Source organism: Diadema antillarum, unplaced genomic scaffold (genome assembly GCF_040938485.1).
Source record: "Diadema antillarum isolate AM-2024a unplaced genomic scaffold, OU_Dant_1.0 seq00002200_RagTag, whole genome shotgun sequence".
Classification (NCBI taxonomy): domain Eukaryota; kingdom Metazoa; phylum Echinodermata; class Echinoidea; order Diadematoida; family Diadematidae; genus Diadema; species Diadema antillarum.
Window position 1 is genome coordinate 181,712 of NW_027272836.1, and position 17,367 is coordinate 199,078.

Here is a 17,367-nt window from a genome sequence, read left to right on the forward strand (position 1 = left end):
GAAAGTGACATGCTGTGGACGCATCAGATGCATTTTGTAATTACATAAATGTAATGCCATCACATATATGTGACCGCTACAACAAAAGGATCCGAAAGTCGGGGGAGGGCAATTTTCTTAAAATGGCATGACATTATTCCCTTACTCTTCTACTTTAATTTCATATACAGCACAACTCATAAAAGTACTTGGTTGCAGAGATATCGATGATTTTATTAGCGCATGTCAAGTGGTTGAGGAAATCAGAGTTTCGAGAAAACGCCTTCAAAGTTTTCCTTTGACGCTATCATGATCAGGGGAAGGCGAGACAGTTTTCACCGCTTGACAATAGAAGGCATGCTCCCAGCGACCTCCACGATGTTCATTCAAGCTTAGCGCCAGCGGTCTACACACGACCAATCAGTAATCAGGATGGCACGCGCTGACCACTAAGATCACTCCCTCGTTGCTAGGGGCGGAGTCTAGCTGCGGCGCTAAATCCAAATCTTCCGACACATTTCTGTTTTGTTGAAAGTCAGAAAATCATGGCCCAGAAAAACGCTGATTTCTTGCCTTTCCTGTGATCATTTAGCTTCGAAATTTCGGCAGATGATAGACAAAACATAAGATTACAAAATTATGTCAAAAACAGAAATCCGATTGTTTTGACCAATTTTGATGATGTGACTTCAAATTCGATTTTCTTGGCTCAGCCGTCGGCGACTTTCGGATACTTATGTTGTAGCGGGTCACATATATTCACTGTGTTCATGAGTGGGAAAGCACCTGGCAGGTGCCTTCCCTTGGTTCTCATTCAAAGTTTTGATGGAGTAAAAGCATAAGTCGACTCTGTTGGGACCACAAACCTAGTTCAACTTAATCAAAATTTGACATACGTAATGTGAATGGTATGAGTTAGTACATTGTTGGTAAAAAAAAAATGACTTGAGTTTAACTGTAAATACAACTGTGAAGACAATATTCTGCTTAGGGAGCATAATTTGTGGATATTTTTAATGCATTACCCAATGTTTAGAATAAAAACCAAACCCATACCTTTTAGCAGATGGACATTTCCTTTCACTATCTATATTCTTCATTTCATCATAGGTAGTTGGTGTTTAATGTGTTTGTGAAGGACACTTTTTACAGTGCTTCCTGTGATTAAAGTTGTGTAATTCAGGGTTTCCTGTGATATAGTCCATGGAGTAAAACAAGTGCAAAGTAGACATATCTTGCCCATATACTGGTATGTGTACTAACCTGTGTTCATCATTGGGTGTGTGTCTTAGCTTATATGCAGTGAGTGTGCCTCATGTTTTTATGCAATCAACATTTGCATAGTCCTTAGACTAGACTCAAACAAAATTTTGGAATTATGGCCATTCTGTTTCTCAGCCCATGTGTACCATATTATATGTTTATTCCAAATTATATCTTTATTTTATTCCTTTTTGTTTAATGGTAGAGAATTGCAGAGTCTTATCTGAACAAGATATGCAAAATGTCTTTCATTTTGGGTTCAGTCACATCAAATCATAGCATTACAAAAACAATGTGCCACACAGATGTGATGCAAGCAAAAAGATTTATAATCACTGGCTGTTTGTGGTGGTTCAGTAAACAACATCTCACGTGTCTGCCCAAGTGAAGGCAGGCATTGTTGCACATCACCAGGGTCCGAAGATCAAATCAAAAGGGCCATGGGGGATAAACAACTTGTTTATTTTAGCTAGAACTTTGTCCCATGGGATTTATAAACAGTGCTGCTGACCTTGGGTACCAAAGATTATTCCACTAACTGCAGCTTTTATGGCTGCAATTCGTAAAGGGCATTTGATCGCAGGTTGTTGTTGGTTGTTGTTGTTGTTGTTGTTGTTGTTGTTGTTGTTGTTGTTGTTGTTGTTGTTTTTGATGGACTACCAGGTACCTAATGAATAACAGAAAGAAAAAAACCAAAATAAAACAAATAGCATGCCATATGAGCTGGTGTAAAAACGAAGAAAATAAAACAAAATAGAAATCCTATTTAGCAAATTTAGAGAAGGATTGGGTTTACAGTCAGGCACCACAGCGTAGTGAGGAAAGTTTTATCTTCCATGTTTGGCAAGTGGGGCAAAATAATAAGGTTATCAAACCAATGACCAATGTGATTAAGATGATTGTACTGCATCCATGATTATGAACAAGTGGACTCATCAAAGTAATCATTTGCACATCATTTACATTCTATACATTCCCTGTTCTTATCAGAACTTTGATTTGAGATAGTGCACCTCTGTTGAAATCAGTGTGCTCTATTCAGTAATTGACATCAAACAATGTGGTAGTGGTATGCTTATGAATGGGAACAATACATTGATATAATAGAAGCTGATTATCCATGAGCTTTACGCTTACTGTTTGCATTGTTCTTTCAGAGATAGTACACTGGCTATTGTGCTCGTGGAAACTCCATTTGCTGTTTATCTATCTATCAATTTTTTGATAAAGAATTTCTGTCTCTTGCAGTGTCAAGTAATAGATGCCAAGTATGTGGCACCATTATACTAAAGAGTGTTCCTACAGTTTTAAATTTGGAACATTTATGCGCTACAGAACTGTTGGTGTTGTATGATCTATGTATGCATTGTTTTCTCTGTTCTACTGGAGATCATGGCTGACGATATCCGATTTTTCTCTGGTAAAAACGATTCTCTCCTTCAGCGGCTCCTTGAGAGTCTACCCATTGCAAGACTGCCAGACATCGTTGCTTCCATTGTGCAGGCTTCCTACAACGAAAAGCTGGAGGTAATTTTACAGCATTCTACCCACCTTCGATCATGTAATGTTGGATTTTTAGCTCACCTGAGCCAAAGGCTCAAGTGAGCTATTGCGATCGCCCTTCGTCCGGCGTCCGTCGTGCGTCGTGCGTCGTCCGTCGTCCGTCGTCCGTCGTCCGTCGTCCGTCGTGCGTCGTGCGTAAACTTTTTACATTTTCATCTTCTTCTTGAAAACCCCATGACCGATTTTCATCAAACTTGGCAGGTAGCATCCCTAGGGGGTTAGGAACTCAATTTGTTAAAATGGGCACCATGCCCCACCCAGGGGGCCCCCAGGGGGGCCCAAACCCCCCAAAATTAAGGAATCTGTAAAAATCTTCTTCTCTAGAACCAGAAGTGATAGAGCGAAGTTAATACTATGAGTTAGTACATTGATGACTGTAGTTTCAAGTTTGTTCATGGCAGAATCAGGGGTGCCCCCCTTGGGACCCAGGGGAGGGGGGTGGGGAAGGGTTCTAATGGGGCCTAAATTGTACATTTTCATCTTCTTCTTGAGAACTCCATGACCCATTTTCACCAAACTTGGCAGGTAGCATCCCTAGGGGGTTAGGAACTCCATTTGTTAAAATGGGCACCATGACCCACCCAGGGGGCCCCCAGGGGGCCCAAACCCCCCAAAATTAAGGAATCCGCAAAAACCTTCTTCTCTAGAACCAGAAGTGATAGAGCTAGGTTAATACTATGAGTTAGCACATTGATGACTGTAGTTTCAAGTTTGTTCATGGCAGAATCAGGGGTGCCCCCCTTGGGACCCAGGGGGGGGGGGGGGGTGAGGAGGGGTCCTAATGGGGCCTAAATTGTACATTTTATCTTCTTCTTGAGAACCCCATGACCCATTTTCACCAAACTTGGCAGGTAGCATTCCTAGGGGGTTAGGATCTCAATTTGTTAAAATGGGCACCATGCCCCGCCCAGGGGGCCCCCAGGGGGCCCAAACCCCCCAAATGAAGGAATCTTTAAAAATCTTCTCTAGAATCAGAAGTTATAGAGCTGAGATAATACTATGAGTGAGTACATTAATGACTGTAGTTTCAAGTTTGTTCATAGGAGATCCAGGGGTGCCCCTCTTGGGGGTAGGGGGAGGGGGGTGGTTGGAAGGGCCCAAATGGGGGCCTGAATTGTACATTTTCATCTTCTTCCTGAAAACCTCATGATGGATTTTTGTCAAACTTGGCAGGTAGCATCCCTAGGTGGTCAGGATCTCAATTTATCAAACTGGGCACCATGCCCCACCCAGAGGGCCCCAGGGGGCCCCAATTCCCCCAAATTAAGGAATCTTGAAAAAATTGGGCCCTTATTGTACATTTTCATCTTCCACTTGAGAATGCCTCGTCAAATTTTGGTAGAGCTGTGAATAATTTAGATTAGTGACTGCGTGAAAGGTGAACTTGCGATACTCAGGTGAGCGCTAGACCCGCGGGTCTCTTGTTAAAGTTTATTTCAATGTTTGAACATGTCATTTTTGTCGAGCCCACCGGAGGTGAGGGGAGACTAAGGGATCGCCTGCGGCGTCTGTCCATCCGTCGTCCGTCCGTCCGTCCGTCGTCCGTCCGTCATCTGTCGGTAACGCTATAAAAACTTGAATAACTCTGTACTCTGGGCTTTAATTTGACTCAAACTTGGAGGGAAGAGTGGTCATACAAAGTTTTACCTGTTACCAAGTATGAAGGTCACCTCAAGGTTAAAGGCCACAGGCAGGGGTCAATGAACTTTTAGGGCCCAATGTTAAGTTTTTAGGGCCCATTTTGATTATGGGCCATAACTTTTGATCCATAAGTCCGTTTGTAACTAAACTTGGGTGGTAAATGTCCCTTGGGGAGTTGATGGTCACCACAAGGTCAAAGGTCACAGGCAGGGGTCAATGAACTTTTAGGGCCCAATGTTAAGTTTTTAGGGCACGTTTCGATTATGGGTCATAACTTTTGATCCATAAGTCCGTTTGTGATTAAACTTAGGTGGTAGATGTCCCTTGGGGAGTTGATGGTCACCACAAGGTCGAAGGTCACAGGCAGGGGTCAATGAACTTTTAGGGCCCAATGTTAAGTTTTTAGGGCGCGTTTCGATTATGGACCATAACTTTTGATCCGTAAGTCTATTTGTGACCAAACTTGGATGGTAGATGTACCTTGGGGAGTTGATGGTCACCACAAGGTCAAAGGTCACAGGCAGGGGTCGATGAACTTTTAGGGCCCAATGTACTGTGCATTTAACTATGACTCCTAACTTTTGATCCATAGGTCCATTTGTGAACAGAATAAAAAAAAGGGTGTTGTACGTTTGTGGACAAGACACATTACGGCACTAGCCTTGTTAGGATAACTGAGTGTGAAATTTTACATTGTGTGTCAGGGACTACCACTCCCAGAATGATAGGTTTGCCAGATATGAGTGATATGAGGACAAACTTACTTCTTGTAAATGGATTTCACTTGATTTTAATGTGCATATTTGTGTGTCGATATTGTGATGACATGAAAAATGTTATGACCATAGATATGAAGGAGTACTTAATTCTTAATTAATCATATGCTGGGATGGGCACAATATAATATTCTATTGATGTTTCTAGCCATTGATATGTGATTCCCCCCCCCCCCCAAAAAAAAAAAAGTTAGTTGTTTCATATGAAGGTCTCTGCATTAAAAGTTGGATTTGATATGATCCTCCATGGCCAATTGCAGGTCCTGGATGCTGTTGACCTTGAGACCCGCTTCCAGAAGACGCTGCCCTTGCTCATACGTCAGATCGAGGGGCTCCGCCTCCTGCGGCACGCCAAACGAGGCAGCGACAGGACGTCTGACGATGTGCGGGTGCCCCCTGCCCTCAGGGACAAGAACTCTGTGGTGGTGATTAAAAACAACCCCGCGAAGCGTGGCGCCTTCGTCGAGCGCGATGACCGCGATGATGAGAGGGATACCGAAGGGGATGAGATCTCAGAGTTGGATCGTAAGATCCGGTGAGGGGCAAAGAAAAGACTGATCTCTGTAGATTGTCAATTGCATAATCTCTTTCTTGTGTATTATGTTATTTCTGTACTAGTACAAGACTCTAATAATGCAAGCATTATTGTCTGGCAGAGCTCTTTAGTGTAAGATCCCATTCAATTTTCAAGAAGGTTTTGTAAAAGGGTGTTTGATTTCTTAAGTGACTGAAGCTGTAGAATACTTACTTGCAGTCTGTCTGGGGACAGCATTTACTGCAAGTGCATATCATCATCTTCAGGTTTCATAATGGCTGTTTGAAATTTAGATGAATAATTACATCAAAAAAAAATGTACCATTACATTAGTGAGTTCTGTAATCAACTTATTTCATTCGTATTTATTTTTTGCTTTCTATTTTCTGTAACTGTGTATTTTTCTATTCATCTAAGTACTTAATCATTTTATGCATAATTCAATTATGTAATTGTCACATTTGTGTCATTATCATTATACTATTCTTGTATTTGAGTTTTCGTTCTAATTGATGTAGAAATTGTCCATTTTCCTATTCAGTGATGCTAACATGCCAAAGCATGCCCTCAAGGCCTGTCAGAAGGAGCTAAAAAGACTGAAGAAGATGCCCAGTGCTATGCCAGAGTATGCCATGACCAGGAACTACCTAGAGCTGATGGCCGAGCTGCCCTGGTCCAAGCAGTCCAAGGACATGCTGGACATCAAACAGGCCAGGTACTGCCAGCCTGTTACCCATCAAAGTCTCATTTTTTTTTTTCGTTTTTGTCTTACTTTGGTTAGATACCTTTGCTTTATGTTTGCAATATGTTTGCTTTGTTTGCTGCCATTTGGTTCTGTCTTTCATGGAAAAGGCGGTGGAAAGAACAATGCATTTTTGTTGTTGTTTAGTTGTTGTTTTTGTTGTTGATGCTGTTGCTGCTGTTGTTGTTGATGATGATGATGTTGTTGTTGTTGTTGATGATGATGATGTTGTTGTTGTTGTTGATGATGATGTTGTTGTTGTTGATGATGATGATTATCAAGGCCTGATGGAGGAAAAGGGTTTGTTTGATGGATTCACGTTAGGAAATGTGCATATCCTCAGGGTGCTTTGTGGCACACAGTGGCAATCAGTGGGTATGTGAAACTTGGTGTCAAATTCTTAGATGCCTTACTTATGGGCTGTTTAATCAAAACATTGCATCTGTTTGGATGCTTGTGGTTACATAGGGACATCTCGATCTGATGGACATCGAGAGGGCTTACAAGAGAGGGCCACAACTCCAACTAACAAATTGCCTTGGAAATGTCACAATTCTTGATTATGGTATACCAATTTTTAATAAGTACTGGGTTTGATAATCAATACCCTTCAACCATGTAGAAGAGATAGCATCTTTAGTCCTTTAGTACTTGAAACCTCCAATGGCTGCCCCAACATGAAGTTTGTCTGTGTGTGGGTACATGCATCTCTCTGTGAGTATAAGCTGTTTGTTTCTGTGTGAATGTGTGCATGTGTGTTTCATATGAATCCACTATCACCCTACCGTGCACTTGAATCTCAGATAATAGTTTGAAACTGGCTGCTTGTTTCACTGAGTGGCGGCTGACTTGGCAAGAGACCTTTTGGTTATTAAGGGTTAATGACCATGTCATTGTCCATTTCTTGCCCTGCCTTGATGCAGATTGGATCTGGACGCTGACCACTATGGTCTGGAGAAGCTCAAAAAGAGGGTGGTCGAATACCTGGCTGTCCGGCAACTGAAGAATTCCCTGAAGGGGCCCATCCTGTGCTTCGTCGGGCCGCCAGGAGTGGGGAAGACCAGTGTGGGGAGATCGATTGCCCATACCCTGGGGAGGGCATTCCACAGGTAATGAAGATGGTCGTGCACTGAAATGATAGAGCAATTCTCTGAAGGTTTGCATGGTTAAAGGACTTGCCTCTCTTAGTTTTTGAGTTTTTGATGCACCACATACTGTATACGCCATATATTTCGCGAGTGGTTAAATTTGCGATCGTGGAGTCCTATACTGAACGGAGAAGTGTACATGTGTACGTCACATTCACGTCGGGATCAGAGTCAATATTTTCGTGTGTCTTTAATTTTGCAAATAGCACCTGACTCGCGAAATTCCCGAAAATAAATACCTTGCGAAATATTCGACGTATACAGTAGATTATTTCTTGAGTAGACAAGACATTGGATCAGTTCTAGCTCTTGGTCACAAAATATGTAAAATTGATTTTTTTTTTTTGGGGGGGGGGGGGGGCAAAAGGAATGTACAAATGCAGTAGTCACTGCACTCTCTCTTATGATAGTGGCAGCTATTTTTATGTTCTCACATTATGCCACATTTGATAAAGCCCCTTACATTTCAATGGTGGGATCATAACATAAAGATGTCGCAAATTGCTCAATTTTTAAGCAATTGTTGTTTATTTCATCCTTTGTTTGAATAGTGTGTTTGAAATGACACCTCCTGTCAGGAGGGTTTTCCTCCCCACGTCTTGCAGAAGTCTTTACCTACCAATTTGGTGTTGCTTGCTTTGCTCCAGGATTTCACTGGGCGGATGCTGCGACCAGTCGGACATCCGGGGCCATCGCCGGACCTACATTGGTTCCATGCCGGGCAGAATCATCCATGGCCTGAAGAATGTCGGTGTCAATAATCCCGTCTTCCTTCTTGATGAGATAGACAAACTGGTGAGGGCTCAATTCCTCTTTGTTACGATATATCCGTCACCATGACTACACTGCTTCCACCAGGAAGAATATGGCCCGAACTCACAAAGGTGGTTTAGATTTAAACCATGGTTTATGCAAATTTCTTCTGGATGAATACGATTGACAAATTGCATATGCCAATAGACGTCCAGTTACAAATGCATGTGATACACATATCTCAAAGGTACGTCTATTCCACACTTGTTTTAGACCATGGTGTACATTTGTTCCATGGTCTAAGTTTAAACCACCTTCGTGAATTTCGGGCGTCTGAGTCTATGTTGCAACCCAACACACTGTGTAGTTCTTTCATGACTTTCCCCTTCCATGTATTATGAGACACAATGCCTCCTCCCCCCCCCCCCCCTTCCCCCATCCAAGCCGAGACCTTTAGAAAGTGCGTTCATTTGATGGTCTTGTTACTCCTCTTATGGAGCTGGTCCGTAAATGTTAGGAGATGTTCTGATAATTTAAAAAAAAAACAAAAAACAAAAACAATAACAACAACAACCAGTAAACAAAAGCAGTATGATAGTTATGTAATATGGTTCATGTGAGAAATGTTACCCTTGTTGACTGGAAATTACCTGTATGCCAGGCTACAATCATTTATAGCAACTTTAAAAAACCCCAAATTGAGGGAGAAATCTGTGCAGGAATAGAAAACTGAGATGACTTTCAAGGGAATCATTCTGATATGATCTAGTCTGCAAAAAGCTGTGGTCTCATGTACAATGTGTTCTGTTACTCATTACAGTCCAAGAGTCTACAGGGAGACCCAGCTGCTGCTCTGCTGGAGGTGCTGGACCCAGAGCAGAACAACAGCTTCACTGACCAGTATCCTTTTCTTTTTCCTTTTTTTTTTCTCTGAACTGTAATATGATGGTGGTATGTTGGGTGGTGTCATCTGCTCATTGACTGACCTAAAAATAAGTACGACAACAGAAACAGCAACAACAACAGCAGCCACAACAACAACAACAACCACAACCACAACAACAACAACAATGAACAACAAAACTCCCTCTCTCTCTCTTACTCGTTGATGAGTGCATGCTAATGTGTTGAAACTTTGGAAAGCTCTATGATTTATGACTTGTGTGTCTCTGATTTAGCGTATACACTGATCAATACTTCCTGTGCATTCTCATGATATTACTGCTTTGATCTATATCTCAGATTTCCCTTCTTTCAATGCATTAGTATCTACTTCAATGTGCTTTTTGACCTCAGTGTCCTCTTACAGTGTTTTCCCATTACCTTGTGACATTTGAATTACAGTATAATGTCAGTGAGTTGTGTGAATTATTTAAATGTGTATAGATAGCCAAACCCCTTTTATAACTTACTGCTGGCAAGGTCCAATGTTAAGTTCATGGAATAGAGGTCGTGTATGCTTGAGACTTAAAAAAGTGTTTTCGAAGGATCTTTTCCCTTAACTTTGCTCACCTTTTTTTGCCAAAAAGCTACCTGAACGTGCCCTTTGACCTCTCCCAAATCCTGTTCATTGCCACAGCCAACTCAGTGCAGACCATCCCACCAGCACTCCTGGACAGAATGGAGGTCATCGAGGTGAGACCCAGGGGAGGGAGCACAAAAAGAATCCCTGTACTAAACTTGTAGCCTCCATTCTATTAGGATCCATCAAGCCGTTAGGATGGTTGTCCCTTTGGCTTAGTGATATCAGCCAGGTTTGTAATATTTTAGGAGCACTGTCTCATTTTGGCCCACTGTAGGCCCATTCTCGATCTTGTGCATATTTCTGATCATTTCTGCAATCTGTGATTAAACACTGGTACTTCAGGCTCTATGTGATTCCTTGTGCGCTAACTGGACACACATTTAAAGGTTTTTATTTGAGGTATTTATATGCCATTTGTTTTTGAAATCAAGACTGCTTTCTTGTTTAGGTTTGGTCTAAAGCATTGGCGCTCTGGAATTAAAAGAAATATTATGATATCACATCGCAAGATCTTGAGGTATATAGATGTTAATCTAAAATGTGATGAATGCCATGCTGAATACTATATGCTATCTTCATTCAGATGATATTATGTTTGTTATTTTAGATATCTTGCCCCTTTGCTGATGGTTTTCTTTTTAGTCTGTGGATCGAGTGTTTCCATGTGCTTTTAAATGAAGCATAGAAGCACATTGTGGCATGTAGGGTGCACCTTGTGTGCCATTTCCCCCATAAGCTTCATTAGTGATGGTGATGAAACAAAACAGTGCAAAGTTAGTTGACATACTGTGCTATGTTGTGGCCCCTTGATAGTAAACATATGAACATTTGCTGTAACTTATCAATAGTCCAACTGTTGTCACATCAGACACTCAAAGTAGGTACTAGTGGGCAGTCTGGTCATAGATGCCTTTTGTGATTATTTGCTATTTAATCCTTGTCTGTTGTCTTCAAGGGCATTCTTGCCGTTATCACCCCTTTGTTGTTTCATTTGCAATGAGAAAGGAGAAGAGATATTACTGTCTGTGTTCCTGGAAAACTGCCCTTGGACTTTACAGCTTGGCTACTCCCACTCTGTTTGCACAGTCCCTGAATTCCCTCAGTATCTGATAGAATCTGCCCAGGCTTGACAAACCTTTTTTTTTTTGGGGGGGGGAGGGGAGGGGGTTACGTTGCCTTCCACTAGAAAAGAAAACGCAACAATCTACTTTGTTTTTAAGGTATAAATGTTTCTTCATAACCTCTTCTAGTTTTCAGATGTCTGTAATTCAAATTGGCAGTTGGTATCAAAATATGAAGTGCTCATGCAATTCTGTCTCATCGTCAATTTACTCCGTCATAATCTGGGTTTTAGGCCTTGGAATATTCCATTAGATATATTGTTGTCTTTTCAGAGTGATGCTTTTGTCATTATTTGTGGAAAGTTGAATGGTTTTGTGTGCTTGTTAATTTATACTCTTAAGGTCAGGCTACATGCAAAAGTAAATTTTGCAGTAAGTTTACAATGCGAGATGCAACCTTTAGTCTCTCAGGGCCTAATTCTAAAGGCATGATAAAACTGTTGTACACCAGAGATTGATGTTTTTGATATGATATATTGTGAAATAATTTCTGGCCTTTATCATGTTTATTTCCGTTTTTGTAGGTTTTAATTTTTTAAACTTGTATTAAGGGTAATAGATGGTCCACTGTAGCATATCGAAAATTGAACTTGCCTGAAGCTATAATCCCTTCAGTGCATTCGCTTTAGATGTACTCACCCACTCATTTTGTCTCACGTCTTGGATTTGACAGGTATCTGGCTACACCCAGGAAGAGAAGTTCCACATTGCACAGCGCCACCTAGTGCCCAAACAACTCAAGGAGCATGGCCTGACTCATGAGCAGCTCCAGTTTGCTGAGGATGCCATTAAATACATCAGTGAGAATGCTTGACTCCCTTCACTGTAGAATACTTCCAATTACACAAGTGAAAAATCAATTGGCATTTAATTGGTTGATATGACAGTTTAAAAAGGGAAAAGCAAACAGATGTAGGCCCGAATTCACAAAGGTGGTACAATCTTTGTCCATGGTTTAAACGATTGACAAAGACCGTAGTTTTGTATGGGGCACCAAGTGTCGCATGGCCTATTTGGTTACGAAATCAGTCATTTGAAGCAGAGACCTCCTTTCTTGTTGAGTGCCGATCTCTCCACTTGTTCCCAGATGGCTTCTTCAATGGTCCTTTTTAACCATTTGGATTCTCTATCCAAGATGATCACCTCCTTAGTGTTGAAAGAGTGTTTGATTAATTTTGTGTGTATGTAGACTGCTAAATTTGTGTTGCCTTTGAATACTTCGAACGTTTTCCCTCATCATTTGGATATGATTTATCACTATTTTCATGCAGTCTCGAAGCACACTAGAGAAGCAGGAGTCCGTCAGCTGGAGCGCAAGTTGGGTGCCGTCTGTCGTGCAGTGGCCGTGCGGGTGGCCGAGACACAGGTGCCCAAGAGCGAAACGTCGGACAGCACCAAGGCCGGAGCAGCAGAGACAAACGTGGACCTCGCAGAGGAGAGGGAGCCCAAGACAGCCCCGAGCGAGAAGTCGCCCATCGAGCTGACCACGGAGGCGGCCATCGCCCAGCCGCCAGAAATGCCGATCGTCATCGACGTCATGGCCGTCAAAGATATCCTCGGGGTGAGCCACGGGCCACAGATATGTTCTACCTCAAGTCGTATAGTGTACTACATGTAGCTGTAGACAATATGGATGGGTCTGGAATGATTCTTCTGTCTTGTATATCACCATTGGCCCAAGATAATCAGCTATCATTGTAATGCCCCACTCCGTGAATAGTATGCCTCTGTATCTCAGTTTGTACATGCAATTAACTTTTTTCTTTTGATGCTGTTGTCACTTCACAGAGATCAGATGTATCCAGTAAAGTAAGAGCTGAACAGTCTCAAGTAAACAATAAGCGTATACAGATTCAACATATTGTTGATGGTATGATAAAGATACATAATGAAACTTGAATAGGCCTACTGTAAAACTAGATAATTTTCGTGTGCATGAAACTTTTGCAGATTTTGCGAGGAGCCAAGATTCGCAAAAGTAGAATGCTTACGAAAGTTCTTCCTGGTCTACACAATGCAGTCACTGCCAGTGACAATTGGTGAAAGATTTCATGCCATGAAAAAGGCTGTTGGCTCCATTTCGCAAAAGTTTTATGCCGTGAATATTTCTAGTTTTACAATACTTCTCCACCGAACGTTAGTATACAATCATAAAAAAAAAAATTGGTAGGTAGCTGTTTTGTATGTTCTCTCTTACAGGCCCCGATTTTTGAAAGTGAGACATCAGAAAGGCTGTCTCAGCCTGGAGTTGCAGTAGGTAAGATATGCATTTGTATCTCACCTTTATACTTGCCTGGTATGATTAGTTTGAACATACTGGGCTATTTTATGTGAAGGTGGTGAATTCCTCCCCTCCCTGATAAGTATAAGTTAGAATGCTGGTATCTGTTATGGGGTAACATTATCCCATAGTCTCTGAGGCAGGCCATAGTGTCTCTACGGGTATGTACTGTGTCCTCAGTGGATGCATCTTTTCTGACTTGGTCCTACCAGCATACATTATATGCATGTTACAATGGATGGACATACCATTGTTGTTGTTGTCACTTTGATTTGTAAGGTATGTATCATCCTGTTGTGAATATTTACACCTAGAATACCCGACTTTGGAGGACTAGTCTACGCTCAAGTCTGATGCAAATGCAAAATTATACAGGTATATGTTATGTGTATATGACAGGGGAGGTAAAGCCCACACCCTCGAGGTGAGGCTGAGGAAATTTTTCAGCAAGATGCGGGTTTGGAATTCTTACACCTGTATTTTGTTTCGTCTGTTCTTCACTTGTCATTTTCCTGGACTCTGCAGGTCTTGCCTGGACAGCAATGGGAGGTGAGATCATGTATGTGGAGGCCACCAAGATGGACGGTGACGGAGAGCTGACCCTCACTGGTCAGCTAGGGGATGTCATGAAGGAATCCGCTCAGATCGCCCTCAACTGGGTGCGCAGCCATGCCTCCAGGGTGAGTGTCTAGCCTCTGTGATGTGGGCAGTGCCCCCCTCCTCCCTTTGTGCAAACTTTTTGTGGTGGTTCTAAAATGTACTAATATTGAGATACAAATAATACACCATTCTGATATAAATGATCATTGGATGTAAAAATACATATTGCTTTAGACACATTGGCTGGAATTTGAGAGTAGTTTAAATTAAGTTCATGGATTATGCAAATTTTGACTTCATCAATGGGCATGACATATATACACTAACAGACTTCAAATTATGAGTGTTTCCTGACAGGTGCATATGCAAGGTATCCATATTTTTTGCTTGTTTTAGTCCATGGACTAAAGTCAAACATGGATTTGATATACATTACCTCTGTGAATTCAGGCCATTGTTGTTTTGAGTGTCACATAAACTAAAATACATTTGAGATCCAAGACAGTTTTATCATTATAGGTATAATTGTCTTGAATAATGTTTGTCCATTGTAGGACAATTTGTAGTGTTATGAATCTGTAAGTTTGATGTGCATTCGTAGTTTTCTCTTTCAGATTGCCCTGCACAAATCAGCAAGTGAATTCTGTTTTCGCCACGTTTGTGAATTTTCATTCATTTTGTAACATGTGATCCATGAAGTGATAGTGTTACACTAAACAATCTCCCTTTGATTCTTCAGCTGGGTGTTGACAGCAAGCCTGGAGTGGACCTAATGGAGAGCACGGATGTCCACATCCACTTCCCGGCCGGTGCAGTGGGCAAAGATGGACCCTCGGCTGGTGTCACGGTCATCTCTGTCCTGGTGTCCCTCTTCAGGTGAGCATTGCTCTACATTTAGTAAAAAAAGCGTATGGTCCTTGGAGCTACAATGTCTGATGCAATGATTCCTTTCCAGACTATTTTGTAAGATTTTATGAGGAATTGGTGTTGCCATTGTTCTGCACTCTTTGAGGTACTGCTCTCGCCAAATATTGAACTCACAAAGCCATAAGCGTGATGTGGGAGTTTGTTTACATCAATCATGTGAGATATGTCCAAGTGCTTGCCATAAGCAGTAGGCCAAGGAACTGAGGAGGCTAGGGATGCTGCAACCCCCCCCCCCCCCCCCCCATGGCTCCTTAAAAAAAAACAAAAAACAAAAAACAAAACAAAAAACAAAACAAAAAAAAAACCACACACACACAAATGGAAAAATGATAGAAAAATTAAACCAAACCCATGGGGAAGGGGTTCATTGACCCTTGACCTTCCCTTCAACCGATAGCAGGGCTGCCAACTCTCACGCATTGAGAGTGAGACTCACTCATTTTGGTCCTTTCTCACTCTATAACTTTATTTCATTTGCATGCATTTCTATTGATCTCACTCATTTTGACTCCTTAATTATAGCATTGGCCTATGGGAGTCTCACTCTCAACTAGTTTCCAGTGTTGGCAGCCCTGCGATAGCCTCAGCGTCAGATTGCAAAAACAACATCTCACTAAAAATGTCCGTGATCCCTTCATTCATGAAAATGTCTGTATTGGAAAATGATAGCTATTCAGTATGTGTGTCATGTGTCTTTTAAAAGAATAACAAGTGGAAGCAACTGAAATTGTGGTTGTTATCACTTCTTGCTTTCTAGTGGTCGTTGTGTGAGGTCGGACACAGCCATGACTGGGGAGATCACTCTCAGAGGACTTGTCCTTCCAGTAAGTAATTTCATTTGTTTGATTTCCCCTCAAAACTATTTTGTTTTGCTTCTTAGTGTGTTTTTCTAATCAGTAAAATCTGGAGGAAATGCTGTTCATCTCTTTGTTTATTTCATTTAAAGATGAAAACATGTCTTTGGATGAAATGAAATATTTTAATATTTCATTATTCACGTTCAGCATTGAGAATGTCATACAGATTTAAGTTGCATGACTTCACCACCTCAAACCTTTGCTGTCGAATATCATTCTAATAAGGTAAAAGTATTGTTTGCATGTGCATTCTGTTTCAGATCACCTTTTTTTTAATGCAAAAAGAAAAGAGGATCTGAAAATAGTGTGTCACAATGTGGTACCCAAGTCAACACTTGTCTCGTTTGGTACATAGGTCGGTGGCATCAAGTCCAAGGTTCTGGCAGCTCACAGGGCTGGCATACGGCACATCATCCTGCCCAAGAGGAATGAGAAGGACCTGGAAGAAATACCACAGAACATCAGGGTAAGCTCTTCATGCATCAGATAGTGTCCTTCAGGAACAGATAACACTGGGATTTCACCAGGAAGTCAATCTCTCATGTTCTCTCACACGTTGAAAAACTTTGTATGCACATATGAAATATTCTTTTTCTCTTACCTAGAAGATTAACTTCAAATAGAACATGTCTAGAATCTTTATTAAGTTCAAGAATGATATAAAAAAATCATGTGAAATGTTGCAAAGTTTGTATGTTGTACAATGTGTATAGAGACACAAAATAATGTATATATTCAGATTACATCTTGATGCCTCATATTTACAACACATATCACATTTGTATTGCTTGGTCATACCTACTCACGTTCATGTTAACAGTTTACAGTTGAGTTACTCTGCAGTACAATTTTATGTGTTTGATTATTTCACTCGTGCATGTTTTACAGTCTACATGTGAAATTCTGCATTAAACTGTTTAAATAAAACAAGATGTTTCTCTTGTATTGCTCTTTCATTGTAAGTTATAAAATTCCATTCCTTTCTGTACTGTTGTGTACTATATATGTTGTTTTCTGAGAATAGTTGCATTTTTTTCTTTGATTTGATTTTCTTGGTCAAACTTCAGAATGACCTAAAGTTCTCCCTGGTGAACAGACTGGAGGATGTATTGCAGAATGCATTCGAAGGGGGATTCCCCACTCTGAAGGGTTCGACCCCAGATGTCATCCCCAGTAAGCTGTGATTGGAGGCATTTTGACATGTAATCAAGGGGCCAACCCTCTTTTTATCTTCCATGGAGCAATTGTTCTGATCCTCAACTTGCCGTGTAAGGGAGAGCAATTTGTGTGTATGTTTGTGTGTATGCAAGAGAGAGAGGCCAAGAGCCAAAATCTTACGAGTAACGAGCCTGTTTGGATAAGTCAATCTGTGTGTGTTAAGCTCCTGATATTTGCTCAGTGTAATTTAAGAGATATTCGTAATATATATGAGCACCTTCATTGTTAATAGTAGTCCTATCTTGTCAAATGTTTGTAGTTGTTGGTATTCTCTCTAAGACCTCAAGCCATCTATTTTCTTCTCCTTTTTTTTCAGAATAGTTCTGGATTGCCCGATAGGAATTGGAGTAATCATGTACCACTGACACATGAATAACTGAGTAATTTAACCCATTCCCTGCAGGTACCGTATGGCCTGTGTATTAAGTCTATAGGGAT

General features: G+C 41.2%; 1 protein-coding gene across 1 annotated transcript in view; it reads left to right on the forward strand.

The window, feature by feature from the left end:
* Positions 1 to 16,901, forward strand: part of LOC139714233 (lon protease homolog 2, peroxisomal-like) — a 33,753-nt gene extending 16,852 nt beyond the window's left edge. Inside the window, exons 5-19 of the mRNA XM_071625950.1 lie at positions 2,686 to 2,769; positions 5,483 to 5,757; positions 6,299 to 6,472; positions 7,423 to 7,608; positions 8,295 to 8,442; positions 9,221 to 9,300; positions 9,930 to 10,035; positions 11,720 to 11,846; positions 12,318 to 12,607; positions 13,246 to 13,303; positions 13,853 to 14,007; positions 14,667 to 14,803; positions 15,612 to 15,678; positions 16,067 to 16,177; positions 16,779 to 16,901. Coding sequence (XP_071482051.1) covers positions 2,686 to 2,769; positions 5,483 to 5,757; positions 6,299 to 6,472; positions 7,423 to 7,608; positions 8,295 to 8,442; positions 9,221 to 9,300; positions 9,930 to 10,035; positions 11,720 to 11,846; positions 12,318 to 12,607; positions 13,246 to 13,303; positions 13,853 to 14,007; positions 14,667 to 14,803; positions 15,612 to 15,678; positions 16,067 to 16,177; positions 16,779 to 16,895 — 2,115 coding nt within the window. The 3' untranslated portion in view covers positions 16,896 to 16,901. The remainder of the gene's footprint in view (positions 1 to 2,685; positions 2,770 to 5,482; positions 5,758 to 6,298; positions 6,473 to 7,422; positions 7,609 to 8,294; positions 8,443 to 9,220; positions 9,301 to 9,929; positions 10,036 to 11,719; positions 11,847 to 12,317; positions 12,608 to 13,245; positions 13,304 to 13,852; positions 14,008 to 14,666; positions 14,804 to 15,611; positions 15,679 to 16,066; positions 16,178 to 16,778) is intronic.
* Positions 16,902 to 17,367: the final 466 nt, after the last annotated feature.